Source organism: Phaethon aethereus (assembly GCF_964289735.1).
Source record: "Phaethon aethereus genome assembly, contig: HAP1_SCAFFOLD_628, whole genome shotgun sequence".
Classification (NCBI taxonomy): domain Eukaryota; kingdom Metazoa; phylum Chordata; class Aves; order Phaethontiformes; family Phaethontidae; genus Phaethon; species Phaethon aethereus.
In genome coordinates, this window is record NW_028113982.1 from 1 (window position 1) to 14155 (window position 14155).

At 72.7% G+C, this 14155-nt stretch overlaps 2 protein-coding genes across 2 annotated transcripts; one reads left to right on the top strand and one right to left on the bottom strand.

Annotated features, from left to right (window-relative positions):
- Window positions 1–68: 68 nt before the first annotated feature.
- Window positions 69–8030, top strand: TONSL (tonsoku like, DNA repair protein; the record flags this gene model as incomplete). The annotated part of the gene is made up of 25 exons (XM_082015939.1): window positions 69–99; window positions 469–564; window positions 678–820; window positions 904–1102; window positions 1189–1318; window positions 1399–1570; window positions 1660–1774; window positions 1983–2128; window positions 2204–2356; window positions 2765–2890; window positions 2990–3164; window positions 3273–3337; window positions 3687–3776; window positions 3903–3975; window positions 4328–4491; window positions 4589–4718; window positions 4809–5493; window positions 5619–5769; window positions 5847–5925; window positions 6123–6430; window positions 6922–7063; window positions 7138–7310; window positions 7418–7491; window positions 7618–7751; window positions 7837–8030. The coding sequence occupies 25 exons, from the start codon at window positions 69–71 to the stop codon at window positions 8028–8030; spliced, it is 3948 nt and encodes a 1315-aa protein (XP_081872065.1).
- Window positions 8031–8147: 117 nt separating this feature from the next.
- VPS28 (VPS28 subunit of ESCRT-I) lies at window positions 8148–10253 on the bottom strand (the record flags this gene model as incomplete). Its single annotated transcript, XM_082015940.1, has 9 exons — window positions 8148–8372; window positions 8456–8547; window positions 8635–8688; window positions 8790–8891; window positions 8969–9074; window positions 9176–9265; window positions 9919–9956; window positions 10057–10085; window positions 10217–10253. The coding sequence occupies 9 exons, from the start codon at window positions 10251–10253 to the stop codon at window positions 8255–8257; spliced, it is 666 nt and encodes a 221-aa protein (XP_081872066.1). The 3' UTR covers window positions 8148–8254.
- Between the last annotated feature and the right edge of the window lie 3902 nt (window positions 10254–14155).

Sequence of the window (14155 nt, forward strand, 5' to 3'; positions counted from 1 at the left end):
GGAGCGGCGGCCAATGGGGGCGGCGGGGCGGGGCGGGCGGCGCTCGGCGGGACGGGCGGCGGCGGGGAATGACCGCGGAGCGGGCGCGGGAGATCCGCCGTGAGTCCGGGCCCGCCCGCCCCCGCGGGGCCTCCCCGGGGCCTCCCCGGGACCCCCCCGGGACCCCCCAGAGCTCCCCCCGGGCTCCCCCCGGGCCCGGCTCCTCTCAACCCTCCGCCTCGCCCGGGCCCGCTCACCCCCCCGCCCGGCTTCCCCGTGCCCCCGCCCCGCTCCCAGCCCCCTCCCCGCGTCCTGAACCCCTTCACCCCCCCCCGGGGTCCCTCGGGTCCCCCAGCCGCGGGGTCCCCCAGCGGGGGGGGGGCTGGGGCGGGCGGGGGGGTCCCCACCGGCCTGGGGCCGGGTTGGGGCGCACAGGGGTCCCCAGCTGTGGGGGGGCCGCCGGGCTGAGCCCCCCGCCCCGCCCCGCAGAGCTGCAGAAGGCGAAGGAGAAGGCCCAGCGCAGCGGCGGCCCGGTGGAGGAGGCCGCGGTTTGTAACCAGCTCGGGGAGATTTTGGCCAGCCATGGTGCGTCCTCGCGCCGCCGGCCCCCCCGGCGAGGCGGGGGGGGGCCGCCCGCCCTGCCCGGGGGCACGCGGGGAGCCCCCGCCCCACCTCTGACAGCCCCCCCCCCCCCGCAGGACGCTACGAGGAGGCTCTGGAGGAGCACCGGCAGGAGCTGCGGCTGCTGGAGCGCGCCGGGGACGGCATCGGCTGCGCCGTGGCTCACCGCAAGATCGGCGAGCGCCTGGCTGAGCTGGAGAACTACGAGGCGGCGCTGAAGGTGGGGCTCCGGTTTTTTGGGGGGTGCCGGGGTCAGGGGGGAGCCCTGAGGTGAGGGGTCTCAGGTCCCTCTGTCCCCCGCAGCACCAACGCCAGCACCTGGAGCTGGCCCGGTCCCTCTCGGATGACACGGAGCAGCAACGCGCCTGGGCCACCATCGGCCGGACGTACATGTTCATCGCCGACAGCGGCTCGCCGGGCGAGGAGGCGGCGGTGCCGGCGCTGCGCGAGGCCGAAGGGGCTTTCCGCACCAGCCTGTCCATCGTGGAGGAGAAACTGGAAGGTGAGGCTGCGCCGGGTGAGCTCAGAGGGCCGGCCCGGCCCCCCGGGGGGCTTCGCCACCTCCCGGAGCCGCCGTTTTTTCACTAGGAGCCGTGCCGAACCGGGAGCTGACGGAGATGAGGACGCGGCTGTACCTCAACTTGGGTTTGGTCTACGACAGCCTGAAGGAACCGGCCAAGTGCGACCACTACATCAAGAAAAGCATCTTCCTCGCCGAGTAAGGACGGGCAGGAGCCGCCCGGCGGCGGGTTTAGGGGGGGGAGGTCGATCCGGCAGCGACGGCGACTCCGTCCACAGGCAGGGGCGGCTTTACGAGGATCTCTACCGCGCTTACTTCAACCTGGGGAACATCCGCCTGCGGGAGGGCGAGCACTCCGGGGCCCTGCGCTGCCTGGCCCGGGCGCGCGACTGCGCCCGCAAGATGAAGGAGAAGGGGATGGAGAGCGAGTGCTGTGGCAGCATGGCTCAGGTGGGTGCTGATGGCACGCCGGAGCCCTCCCCGCGCTCCTCCGGGCTTCGGTTACCCCCTCTGACGGGCGTCGCCGCTTCGTCACCCAGGTCCTGCTCAGCTTGGGTGACTTCGCGGCCGCCAAACGCTCGCTGAAGCAAGCTTACGTGCTGGGCTCGCGGCAGCCCCGGCAGCGAGACCTCATCCGCTCCAACCTCCGCTACGGTGAGCCGGCGGCCGTGTCCCCGGGGGCACGGCCGCGTCCCCGGCGGTGGGATGGCGACCCCGGGAGAGTTGGCCCGGGGGGCTGCCAAATCCCTGCCCCAGCTCCGCTCCGTGTCATTGCGGGTCGGGGTTGGGAGGACGCAGCCGGGTCCTGAGGGGACACGGAGCTCTGGGGGTCCCCGGCGCGCCCTGATCGTCACCCCCGCAGCCACCAAGGTGACGCGGCTGCAGGAGGCTCTGGAGGAGGCGGCGGCCGGTGACCCGGGGGCGGCCCTGGCCCTCTGCGAGCAGCTCGGGGACACCTTCTCCAAGCACGGGGACTACGGCCGGGCCGTGGAGTACTACCAGAGGCAGGTGAGTGGGGCCGGGGAGGGGTTTGGGGGGGTCCCGGGGTGTCATCCCTGCTGACGGGGGGGTGCCCGGGGGCAGCTGAGCTTCGCCCAGGCGCTGGGGAGGCCGGCGGGGGAGCTGGCCGTCATCCACGTCTCGCTGGCCACCACTTTCGGGGACCTGAAGGACCACGCGCAAGCGGTCCACCATTACCGGCAGGAGCTGGCCCTGCACCGGGGCAACGCGCTGGAGGCGAGCTGGGGGCTGGGGGGGTGGGCTGGGGCCTGGGGGGGCTGCTTGGGTCCTTGGGGGGATCTCTGGGTCCTTAAGGGGGGGGTTTGGGACTCTGGGGGGGCTCCCTGGTCCTTAAGGGGGGGTTTTGGGTCCTGGGGGGGCTCCCTGGTCCTTAAGGGGGGGGGGGGTTGAGTCCCTGGGGGGGGCTCCTCGGGTCCTTAAGGGGGGGGGTTGGGTTGCTGGGGGGCTCCCCGGGTCCCTCAGCTGCAGGGGAGGGGGCTCAGTGAGACTGTCCCTGAGCGGGGGTGGGAGGTGACGAGGTCCCGGTGGCCGTGGGGACCCCGGGCACCCCCGGGGAGGGTGCGGGGCAGGGGGCTGCCCCCCCCGGGGGGTCCGCAGCTGGCGCTGACTCCCGGCGGCGCGCAGGAGGGGAAGACGTGGCTGAACATGGCGCTGGCCATGGAGGAGGCGGGCGAGCCCCCCGCCGCGCTCCGGCCCTGCCTCCAAACCGCGCTGGAGCGAGCGGAAGCGGCCGGAGACCCCCGGCTGCAGGTGAGGGGGGGACACACGCACCCAGGGACCCCCACCCCCCCCAGAGTCCCCACCTTGGGCTGGGGGCTGACCCTTCCTCCTCCTCCTCTTCCTCGCCAGAGGCAGGTCCTGCGGCGTCTCCACGCGCTGCAGCTGCGGGACGGCGACGCCGAAGCCGCTGCCGGCACCGTGGCCCGGCTGGGGGGGCTGGGGGGCTCCGGCGAGGAGGAGGAGGAGGAAGAGCCGGAGAGCAGCGAGGCTCAGGATGAGAGCGAGCTGGAGCTGTCGGAGAGTGGTGAGGGGGCTTGGGGGGGGCTCGGGGGGGCTCGGGGGCCCTGGCAGTACCCTCACGGGGGGGCTCCCTCACGGGGGGGCTCCCTCACGGCGGGGGCGTCTCTTCCAGAGGGGGAGGAAGATGAACTCGACGGCTACACCAAGACCGTGCCCGGGCGCCGGCGGATCAGCAAGGTGGGAGATGCCGGGTCTCCCCCCAACACCCCAAAAGAGGGGTGGGGGGGTCTCCCCCTTCCCTTGACACCCCCAAATAGGGGGGGTGTCTTCTCCTTCCCCCAGCACCCCCCAGAAGAAGGGTGAGGGTTCTTCCTCTCCCCCTGACACCCCAAAAGAGGGTTGGGGGGGTATCCCCTTTCCCCAACACCCCCAAAGAGGGGTTGGGGGGTCTCCCTCTTCCCCCAGCACACCCCCAAAGAGAGGGGGGTCTCCCCCCGACACCCCCAAAGAGGGTTGACGGGGGTTCCCCGGGTGCCGGGGTGCGTCCCCGGGGGGTCCCCCTGACGCCCCTCCCCGGTGCCGGCAGTGGAACCGCCGGAACGAGCGGGGCGAGACCCCCCTGCACCGCGCCTGCATCGAGGGCGACCTGCGCCGCGTCCAGCTCTTCCTCAGGCAGGTGGGCGAGGGGCCGGGGGGGTCCCCCACTCTTCGGGGCGGGGGGGGCGGGTCCAGGCGGTTCGGGAGGGGGGCAGGGAGGGGGTCCCCGCGGCGGAGCGCGGCGCGACCGCCCCTTCTCTCCTAGGGGCACCCCCTGAACCCCCGCGACTACTGCGGCTGGACCCCCCTGCACGAGGCCTGCAACCACGGGCACCTGGGTGAGTGGGGGGCCGCGGGAGCGGGCAGAGCCCCCCAGAACAGGCAGAGCCCCCCCAAGGGGCAGAGCCCCCCCCAGAGTGGGCAGAGCCCCCCAGAACAAGCAGACCCCCTTCCAAGGGGCAGAGATGCCCCCCCAGAGCGGGCAGAGCCCCCCCACCAAGGGGCAGAGCCCCCCAGAACAGGCAGAGCCCCCCCACCAAGGGGCAGAGCCCCCCAGAACAGGCAGAGCCTCCCCCTAGAGTGGGCAGAGCCCCCCAGAACAGGCAGAGCCCCCCCACCAAGGGGCAGACCCCCCCCCAGAGCAGGCAGAGCCCCCCCGCTCCTCACCACCCCCTCCTACCCCCCCCCCAGAGATCGTCCGGCTGCTGCTGGACCGGGGGGCGGCGCTGGACGACGCGGGGGGGCCGGGCTGCGAGGGCATCACCCCCCTCCACGACGCCCTCGGCTGCGGCCATTTCGAGGTGGCCGAGCTCCTGGTGCGGCGGGGAGCGTCGGTGACGGCCAGGAACGCCCGGGTGAGCCGGGGGGGCCGGAGAGGGGACCCCAGTATTGGGGGGGGGGGGGGGTACAGAGAACGGGAGATGTTTGTGGGTGTCCCCCCACCCTTCGCAGGGCGTGACGCCGCTGGGGACGCTGGAGGAGTGGGCGAGGACCTACGGCGAGGAGCTGGACCAGGAGACGTGGCAGCGGTGCCGGGCAGCCGAGCGCCTGCTCAAGGAGGCGGTGGCGGCGGCGGGACGAGGTGGGACACGGCGACGCCGGTACCCCGCTCCCCTCCGCTTTTGGGGGGAGCCGGAGGGGGGCTGAGGGTGCCGGCGTGTCGCCCTCGCAGCCCCGCCGCAGCTCTCCCAGGACTCGCCGCCGTTTGACGCCGAACGGACCCAGCGCCAGATCCCACGGCCGCGCTCCCCGCCGGCGGCGCAGCTGGAGGACGGCGACATGTCACCGCTGCGGCCGGTGAAGAAGCGGCAGCGGGTGCCGGGGCTCGGCAGGGAGGAGGGAGCGGGGCCGGAGCCGGACGAATACGCCGCCGCCATCCGGGGCCTCGGCGGCGCCAAGTCCCTTCCCGCCGGCAGCACCGCGGCGGCGTGCCACCAGCCGGCACCGCGGCCGGCCCTCATCCCGGCCGAGCAGTACCTGGAGGAGGAGGATTGGCTGGAAGACGACTTGGGGGGGTCCTGGGGGGGGCGTAAGCGGCCGCGCCGGGATCCCCAGGAACCGGTGACAGCTTCGGGGGACAGCACGGGGCCGGAGAGCGACGGCGAGGGCCCCGCGCCGGCCCGGCCCCAGCCACGGCGCCGCCGGAGCGTGCAGAGCCGCCTCACGCGCCTGGTGCAACGGATCCCAGCGGGGCGCTCCCGGGAACGCCGCCCCCCCGAGGCAGACGGGACCCCCCTCCCCGCCGAGGGCGAGGGGAGCCCCGCCGCGCCGCCCGCCGCGCCGCCCGCCGCGCCGCCCGCCCTCCGCGTGCGGGTCCGCGTCCAGGACAACGTCTTCCTCATCCCCGTGCCGCAGAGGTGAGAGCTTCGCCCCCCTCCCCATCCTTGGTGCACGCTTCACCCCACGGTCCCCCTCGGGACCCCTGTGCCGGGCGGCGGCACTCACCGGTCACCCCCCCGTCCCGGTCCCGCCGTCGCGGCAGCGAGAGCCGCGCCGTGGGCTGGCTGGCGGAGCGGGCGGCCGAGCGGTATTACCAAACCTGCGGGTTGTTGCCGCGACTCACCCTCAAGAAAGAGGGGGCTCTGCTGGCCCCCCAGGACCTGGTGGGGGACGTCCTGCAGAGCAACGAGGAGGTAAGCGCCCAACCGGGACCCCCGCGCTGGGCGCGGCCGCCGGTGGAGCCGGCAGCGACGGGCTGTGGCGTTTGCAGGTGCTGGCGGAGGTGCGGCGCTGGGACCTGCCGCCCCTGGCCGAGCGCTACCGCAGGGCGTGCCGGAGCCTGGCGCTGGGTGAGGACCCCCCGTCCCCTCCCTGGGCGGTGGGCGAGGACCCCCCGTCCCCTGCCCGTCCCCGCGCCTGGGGGAAACCGCGTCTCCCTGCCCGGTGCGGGGCCGTCGGCGGGGTGGGGGGAGGGGGGAACACACCCCGAGGGGCTGCGGGGGGGTCCCCAAATCCACCGACCCCCCCCCCCCCCCCGCCCCGGCAGAGCCTCACCCGCTGCTGCTGAAGGTGACGGAGCTGCAGGAGCGGAGCCCGGGCTGGGGGCTCGGGGGGGGCCTGGCCCCCCGCCCCCCCCACCTCCCCCCGCTGCTGCGAGCCCTCAAGCTGCAGGCGCCGCTGCGGCAGCTCCGGCTGCGCGGTTGCGGCTTGCCCGACGCCGCGGCCGCCGATCTGCTGGCCACGCTGGCCACCCTGCCTGCCCTCGTCCTCCTCGACCTGGCCGGGAACCGGCTGGGAGCCCAGGGGCTGCGGCAGCTGCTGCCCCGGCTCCCTGGCACCGCCGGCGCCTTCCAGGTAGGGCGGGAGATGGGGAGCGGGCGGCGCCCGCCGGTCCCCCCAGACCTCGCCTTTGTCCCCCAAATCTCTTGTCTCTTCCCCGAAATCTTTCGTCCCCTGAACTTTGCGTCCCTTTCCCCCAAACCTCGCGTCCGTCCCTCCCTTGAACCTCCTTTTTCTCCCCCAAACCTTGCCGGGGTCCCCAAAATCTCTTTTTCTGTCCCCAAACTCTCCTCATCTGTCCCCTAAACCTTGTCTCCATCCCCAAAATCTTTCTATCCCCCAAATCTCTTTCTCCATCCCCCAAACCTTGCCTTCAGCCCCAAAATCTCTTTCTCCGTCCTCAAAATCTCATCTGTCCCCTAAACCTTGTCTCCATCCCCAAAATCTTTCTCCATCCCCCAAAATCTCCTTCTCCATCCCCCAAACCTTGCCGGGGTCTCCAAAATCTCTTTTTCCGTCCCCAAAATCTCCTCGTCCGTCCCCCGAACCCTCGCCCGTCCCGGCAGAGCCTGGAGGAGCTGGACCTGAGCCTGAACCCCCTGGGCGACGCCGGCTGCCGGCCCCTGGCGCTGCTGCTGCAGTCCTGTCCGGCACTTGCCACGCTGCGGCTGCAGGCCTGCGGCTTCACCGACGCCTTCGCCCTCACGGGTAAGTGTTCGCGGCACCGCGCCGGCAACCGCCAGGCGCAGCCCGGCTCTAACCGCGCCGGCGTTTGCTCCCAGGAGCCGCGGGGCTGCAGACGCTGGCGCTCTCCTGCAACGCCTTGGGGCCGGCGGGGCTGGAGCGGCTCCTCGGCAGCTTGCCGTGCCGCAGCCTTGTCCGGCTGGAGCTGGGCTCCATCGCCGTGCCGGGACCCCAGCCCCTCACCGGGGCCCTCGGCAGGTACCTGGCGCAGGTAAGCGCGGTCCCCAAGGTGGGGGGGACAGCGGATTGGGGGGGGCGCCGATGCCGGCAGCGTGCCGATGCCAGCGGCGTGCCGATGCCAGCGTGCCCTTCCCGCAGGAGGGCTGCACGCTCAGCCACCTCACGCTCTCCGGGAACCGCCTGGGTGACGGCGACGTCCTGGAGGTGGCCAGGTGAGGGGAGGAGGGAGCACGGGTCCCACCGTCTGCCTCCCAACCGCGACCCCGCGCCGGCTCCGGCGTGGGAGCATGGCGTGGGGACCCCTTGGGGACGCCCTCGCCATCTCCCCCCACCCACAGGTGCCTCCCCGCTTGCCCGGCTCTGGTTTCCCTGGATTTTTCGGCTAATCCCGGGATCAGCGCGGCAGGGCTGCGGGCGCTGCTCTCCGCCCTGGAAGAGAGGAGCCAGGGGCTCCAGTTCCTCAGCCTGGCAGGTCGGGCAGCGGCGTGGGCAGCGGCGCGGGCAGTGAGGGGGTGGGCGAGCCCTCGGGGAGCCTAACAGCAGCCCCTTCCTCCCAGGCTGCTCCGTGGAGGGTCCCTTGGACGATGTGACCTGGGCCAGAACTGCCGGCAAGATCCGGGATTTCCGGCTCTGCGGCCGGCGTGTCAGCCGGAGCGACCAGCGAGACGCCGGCGAAGTCTGGCACGGTCCTGCCGGCACAACGCTCAGCGCCGTCACGCGGCACCACAAACTCTTCTGTAAGAGCCTCTGAAGAGCCGGCGTCACCGGCGTCTCATGGTTTTAACCGGTGCGGCCATTACACACCGTTATTTATGAACGTGGCTGGTGCTTTTTGGGGTCCCGGCGTCACCGGCGCTCGCGAGGCAGGTGACTGACCAGGGGTTTATTGTCCCCGGCTTCCCCTTAACACCAGTAAGGACTGGGAGGGGACCGGGAGGCTCAAACTGGGAGGGAGTGGCGGTGCCGGCGCGCGCCTCAGGAGTGGAGGAAGCGGTTGAAGGCGTTGTAGGCAGATTCCAGGTCAAACAACATCTGCCGGACCTGGGAATCGTCCAGCTCATCTGACGCCGACATCCCGCTGAGCGTCTGGAGCCTGGGAGGATGGGGGGCTGCGTCAGCGGCACGCCCGTGCCCCCAAAACGGCGCCGTTACCGGCGCCGGCAGCTCGGTACTCACCACTGGTTGACTTTCTGCCGGCCCTCAAAGTCGGGGGGCAGGTGGCTCATCCGGTTCATCGTCTCCATCAGCTCCCGTAGGTCCGGCTGGATCTGGGGAAAGCATCTGGGGTGAGCTGCCGCGCTGGCGTTACCAAACCGCGTCTCCTGGCGCTGCCGCGGCACGTGCATGAACCCTACCTCGTCCATGGCTCGGATCTCCAGGCGCAGCTTGTCCATCACCGTGATGAAGAGCTGCGAGAGAGGAAGCGTTCGGCTCAACCACGCCGCTTCCCGGCTCAACCGCGCCCCTCCAACCCCCTCAAGAGCACCGAAGCCGAGCCCCGGCACCGTACAGAGACGATATCGGCGATGCAGCGGTTGAGGTTGCCCTTGTCGTCCTTGATGGTGATGGGTCGGTCCTCCTTGATCCTCTCCATGGCCAAGGGGCAGTCGAGCTGCGGGGAGACGATGCCGTGAGCGGCGCAACCGGCGCCCAGTTTGCGCCGGCGGTACCGGCGGCGCCGTGGCTCACCCGGAACTTGCGGCAGAAGTCGTCGATGGAGCTGATCTCGGAGCCCTGCACTTGCTTGAGGGCGGCTTTGAACTGGACCAGGAGGCGGGAGCAGGCGGCCGTGTACCTGGGGAGGGGCAGGGATGGGCTTGTCCCCTCCCGCGGGGCTGCGCCGGACCCTCGGCGGCGCCGTGGGCGCCCTGGCCCCGCTCGGCGCCGAGGACTTACTCGTTAGGAGAGACGCAGTCCTTGATGTAGGCTTTCTCCAGCGCCTGCAGCGTCTTCACCACCGCGAAGAGCTCGGCCATGTTGTCGTACCTGCACACACAAACGGGACGGCGGTGGAGAACGGTGTCCCGGAAGGGCCCAGGAGGGGGACGAGGGGCCCGGGAGGGACCGCGACGGAGGAGGGGGGGATCGCGATGGAGAACGATGTTCCAGGAGGGACCACGACGGAGAAGAGGGATCACGGCACCAGAGCCCCGGGAGCGACCGGGACAGAGAGCAGGGGCCTGCGCTGGGGAACGGGGGAGCAGGAGCGCTGGGGATGGAGAACGGGGGAGCAGGAGGGGCGGGGATGGAGAACGGGGGACCAGGAGCGGCGGGGATGGAGAACGGGGGACCAGGAGCGGCGGGGATGGAGAACGGGGGAGCAGGAGCGGCGGGGATGGAGAACGGGGGACCAGGAGCGGCGGGGATGGAGAACGGGGGAGCAGGAGCGGCGGGGATGGAGAACGGGGGAGCAGGAGCGGCGGGGATGGAGAACGGGGGAGCAGGAGCGGCGGGGATGGAGAACGGGGGAGCAGGAGCGGCGGGGATGGAGAACGGGGGACCAGGAGCGGCGGGGATGGAGAAGGGGGGACCACGGTGCAGAACGGTGTCCCAGGAGCGGGCCCGCGGCGGTGGACGGTGCGGCCGTGCCGGGGGTCGCTCGGGCCCCGCGGCGGGACCCCCGCGGAGGCCGAACTCACTTCTCCCTCTCCCGCGCGTTCTTGTAGAGCTTCACCTCCTGCCGGGGACACGGGAGGGGCGGCTCAGCCCCGGCGGGCGGCGGCGGCCCAGCCCCGGGGGGCGGCGGCTACCGGGGCCCGCGGTTTGGGCCCACTCACCTCGTACAGCTCCGGCTTGTTCCCGGGGGCTGCGAGGGGAGGGGGCAGCGTTAAACGGGGGTACACCGAGACACACACACACACCCCCCCGCCCGGTAACCCCGGCTGCCCCCGCCCCGGGCCCGCGGGGAGGAGCGGGGCCCGGGCCCGCCGCTCTCACCTCCCATCGCGGCGGGGCCCGCGATACCGTGAAACATCCCGCCGGGGCCCCCGCCCCGAGGGGTCCGGGCCTCTGCGTGTCCCCCGCCGCCTCGCCCGGAGGGGTCTGTCCGTGTCCCGTCCCGTCCCGTCCCCCCCCCCAGCTGCCTCCGGTCCCGCTCCCGGCGGCCTCGCTGCGCTTCCGCAAAATGGCGGCGGTTCGACGATCCGGCGCTCGGCTGGTCGCGCCTGGCGGGCTGCCCTGGCGGGGGGGCGGGGCGAAGGCGGGGGGCGGGGCGAAGGCGGGGGGCGGGGCGAAGGCGGGGGCGGGGCTAGCGGATCCAGCGGGAGGAGCGGGTGGTTTTGGCGGGAGGAGCGGGTGGTTTTGGCGGGAGAAGCGGGTGGTTTTGGCGGGAGAAGCCGCCTTGAGAGGCGGGCAGGGCGCGGGCAGGGCGCGGGCAGGGCGCGGGCCGGGGATGGGGGGGCTCTGGGGAGGAGGGGGTGGGCGCGGCAGGGACCCGCAGCCGGTGGGGCGCGGGCAGAGGTGCAGGCAGGAGCCGGCAGGTTCCGCAGGAAGGAGATGGAGGAGGAGGAGGAGGAGGAGGAAGACGCTGACCTCGGCCGGCCGCGCCGGCGGGGCAAGGAGCGCGGTGAGGTGGCGGCTGACGCAGCCCGCGGGCAGCCATAAACCCTCCGATAGCAGGAGAGGCCAAGGCCGCGCGGCGGCGTTTGCTCCCCGCGCCGGGGTAAAGGTCGCGGGCGCGAGGACTCGCGGGCCGGGCCGAGCGCTTTGACCTTGGCCGCGGGGCAGAGCCGTAAAGCGCCGGGAGGGGTCCTGGGGTTCACGGCGGGTTCGGCGCTGTGCCGGTGACCGAGGCGGGGCCGGTCGTTCCGAGGAAAGAGCCAGCAGCGAAATGCGGGAAAGAAACTGTGGGAAAAGGCATCGGCGTCTCCGAGGAGTTCCGGCGTCTCCGAGGAGTTCCGGCGTCTCCGAGGAGTTCCGGCGTCCGCCGTCGAGTTCTTCTGGCGGCCTCCGAAACGGGGCGCTGCCTCCTTGGGGCTCCCCAATTCGGCAAATGCCCCAACGGGTTGTTGGTTTGACGCCGGATGGCGCCTGGAGTCCGGCTTGAGGCGGCCGGGCGGCGGGTTCCCGAAATCCCGCGCAGGAGACGCTGGGGAAAATCACCGGCTTAAACGTGAGGAGAAACGTCAAAATACCGAGGAAAAATCCGCAAGAGCCTCCGCCGTGTCGCCGCGCCAAGAAACGGCCTCCCGAAGCCCTTCGCGGCCGCCGAAGCGCCGCGGTGGCTGCCCGGCGGCGGGGCTTGCGCTGGCGGCGCCGAGGAGGGCGAGCGTCCTGCTGTCACGCCGTCCGTCCGTCCCGCCGCTTTGGACCTCTGCGCCACGCGGCGCCGTCGAGGCGCGGGGTCCGGGGCGGAAAGAAGAAATTTTGACCCGGGAGGAGCCTCGGGGAGCGGGATTTGCGTCGCCGCCGCTTTGGCCCCCGGCGGCGGAGAGGTTCTAGGCTTATTCCCGCCGCCTTCGAGCCGGCGACGCGCTCCGCCTCCGGGCGCGGGGCTGACGCCAGAAAAAAGGGGGAACTGTAAAACCCGAAAAATTAAAAAAAAAAAACCAAAAAACCAAAAAATCCCCATTTTCGGCTGGAAACGGCGAATTTGGGCTGAGCCCCAGCGGTCCTTTCGGCGTCGTGCCCGCTGGCAGCGGGATGAGCCCCGGTGGCGCTTGGTCGGCGCTCGGCGGGTGAAGGGAAACCCTGCCAAGAGGAGGAGGAGGAGGAGGAGGAGGAGGAGGAGGAGGAGGAGGGGAGGTTGCCCTCCCTGCGCCCACCCCAGACCGCGGCACGGCTGGGCCGGCTTCTGCGGTGAAGCTTTCGGGGAGACGGGGGCCCGCGGTGCCGACCGACGACGGCGGCGCGGCGGACGCGCCGGAGGGACGAGCCGCCTCCCGGGGAGCTCCGGGCCGGCGCGGCGACGCCCGACGAAGACGCGGCCGAGCTCGGAGCCCGAGGACGCGGTGCAGGACCACCCCGGCTGGCGGGGGAGGGGGAGCCGGGGGTCCCGGTGGCGGAGGAGCCGAGGAGGAGGCGGCGGCGGCGAGGAAGGCTCCGGGCCGGACCCAGAGGGGCATTGCCAGCGGAGACGGACGCGGTCGCCTCGCTCTACCCAGCGCCTGGAGCGCCGCATCCGGCTCCCGTCCCCGCAGCTCAAGGACGCCGGCGCGCCGGGGAGGGTCCCAAAGGGAGCCGCCGCGGAGGAGGAGGAGGAGGAGCCGGGAGCGAAGCTGAGCCTGGGAGGACGTTTTCAGAGCCGTTCTTCCGCGCTCCCCGGTGCCAATAAAGTAAATTAACTTCCCCGGTCGACCCCGTTGTGCCGCGACGGCGGCCGGCGAGCGCTCCCCCCCGCCTTGCCGCCGCCCGCGAGCTTTTTCTCCGATTTTCTCCCCGTCCCGTCGACGGAGGCGGGTGGCGGAGCGGCCGGCAGCCGACCGCGGTCAACCCGCCCCGGGCGGCGGGTGACGCCGGGAGAGGTTCTTGTCTCGCCCGAAGACGTGTTTCGCGGCGAGAACGGGCAACCGCGGCGCCGAGGCGCTGGCGTCCCCGTCACCGGGGGCGTCCGGGGCGCCGGAGGGTCGTGGCCGGGCTCCTTCGCCGCGGAAGGGCGGATCGAGGCGGCCTCGGGGGTCCCGTCCCACCGGGGCTGGGGTCAGCCCCGGTTTTGGGTGGACCCGGCTGCTTCGGTGGACCTGGGCTGGTTGCGGCAGGCGCCGCCCGAGACCTGCCCTCCCCGTGCCGTGAGCCCGTGCCGAAGGCGACCCCCCGGCCCGGGGAGACGGGGCGAGTGCCTGGGGTCTCACCTCAGAGCCGAACCCCCGAATGCGGCGGTTTTGCCCAGAAAACCCGTCTCGTTTCCCTCGAGCGCCGCTCGTCTCCCGCCCCGGCCGCCGCGCGGCGCCGCGCCGGTATCCCCGCCGTCGGGCAGCCCCGTTATCGAACGGTACCTTCCCCGGCACCGAGGCCGTGCCCGGGTCAGCCGGAGCCGCAGCGGCGCGCGGGGAAGTTTATTCTTTTATTACCCATAACAAGACGCCGCGATTTGCCGGGACCTTCAAGCCCGGCGCCGCGCGGGACCCGCTCCCCGGCCAGGCGGGGTCCGGCCGCCCGTGTCCTTACGGGAGGGCGTGGAAAACCGGCTCGGCTTCGCCCGCCGCCGACCCCGGGCGGAAAGAATCCCCCTCCTGGCGCGCGGCTGGCGGGATTTGGCGGGGGGCTCTGGCCGGAAGCCCCCGGGTTTGCCGGGGCTCCACAGGGTGAAGCGGGAGAGCGGGGAGAGACGGGGCTGCCCCACCGCGCCCACCCCCAGAGGCTCCGGAGTGGCCGTTTCCCAGAGAAGATGGAGCAAAGGCCCCCGGAATCGCCGGCGGCTTTGCCGGTGACGCCGCCGCGGTGGAGCCGTGCGCCGGCGCGGATTAGGCACAGGCTCGTCTTGGAGCTCGACTAATTGCAGAGCGATTGCCGTTGCGGCCCCGCTCACCCCCAACCGGGGCTTTCCTGGCACGAGGTCCCGGCAGTGCCGGCGCTTCCTGGTGCCACCCCCGGCACCGCCGGAGGGCTCTCGCCACCCTGCCCGGGGGGCAAAATCCATGTTCCCCCCGACCCAGGTGGGACTCGAACCCACAGTCCCCAGCTCCGGAGGCTGATGCCTTATCCATTAGGCCACTGGGCCCGGCCGCCGGCGCGGTGGGTGCACGGCGCTGTGTGCCGAGGGCACCGCCGGCGCTGCCGGGAGCGCCGATGGATGCGAGGGTGTCGCTGGCAATAACGGGGGACGGGGCAGACCCCGGTGGTGCCGCTGGCCCGGCCACACTTTGGCCGCGGGGAGAAGTCGCGGTGATCGCGGCACGGCACCGGCACACGGTGCGGGTGCCGGGACGGGCAGCGGGA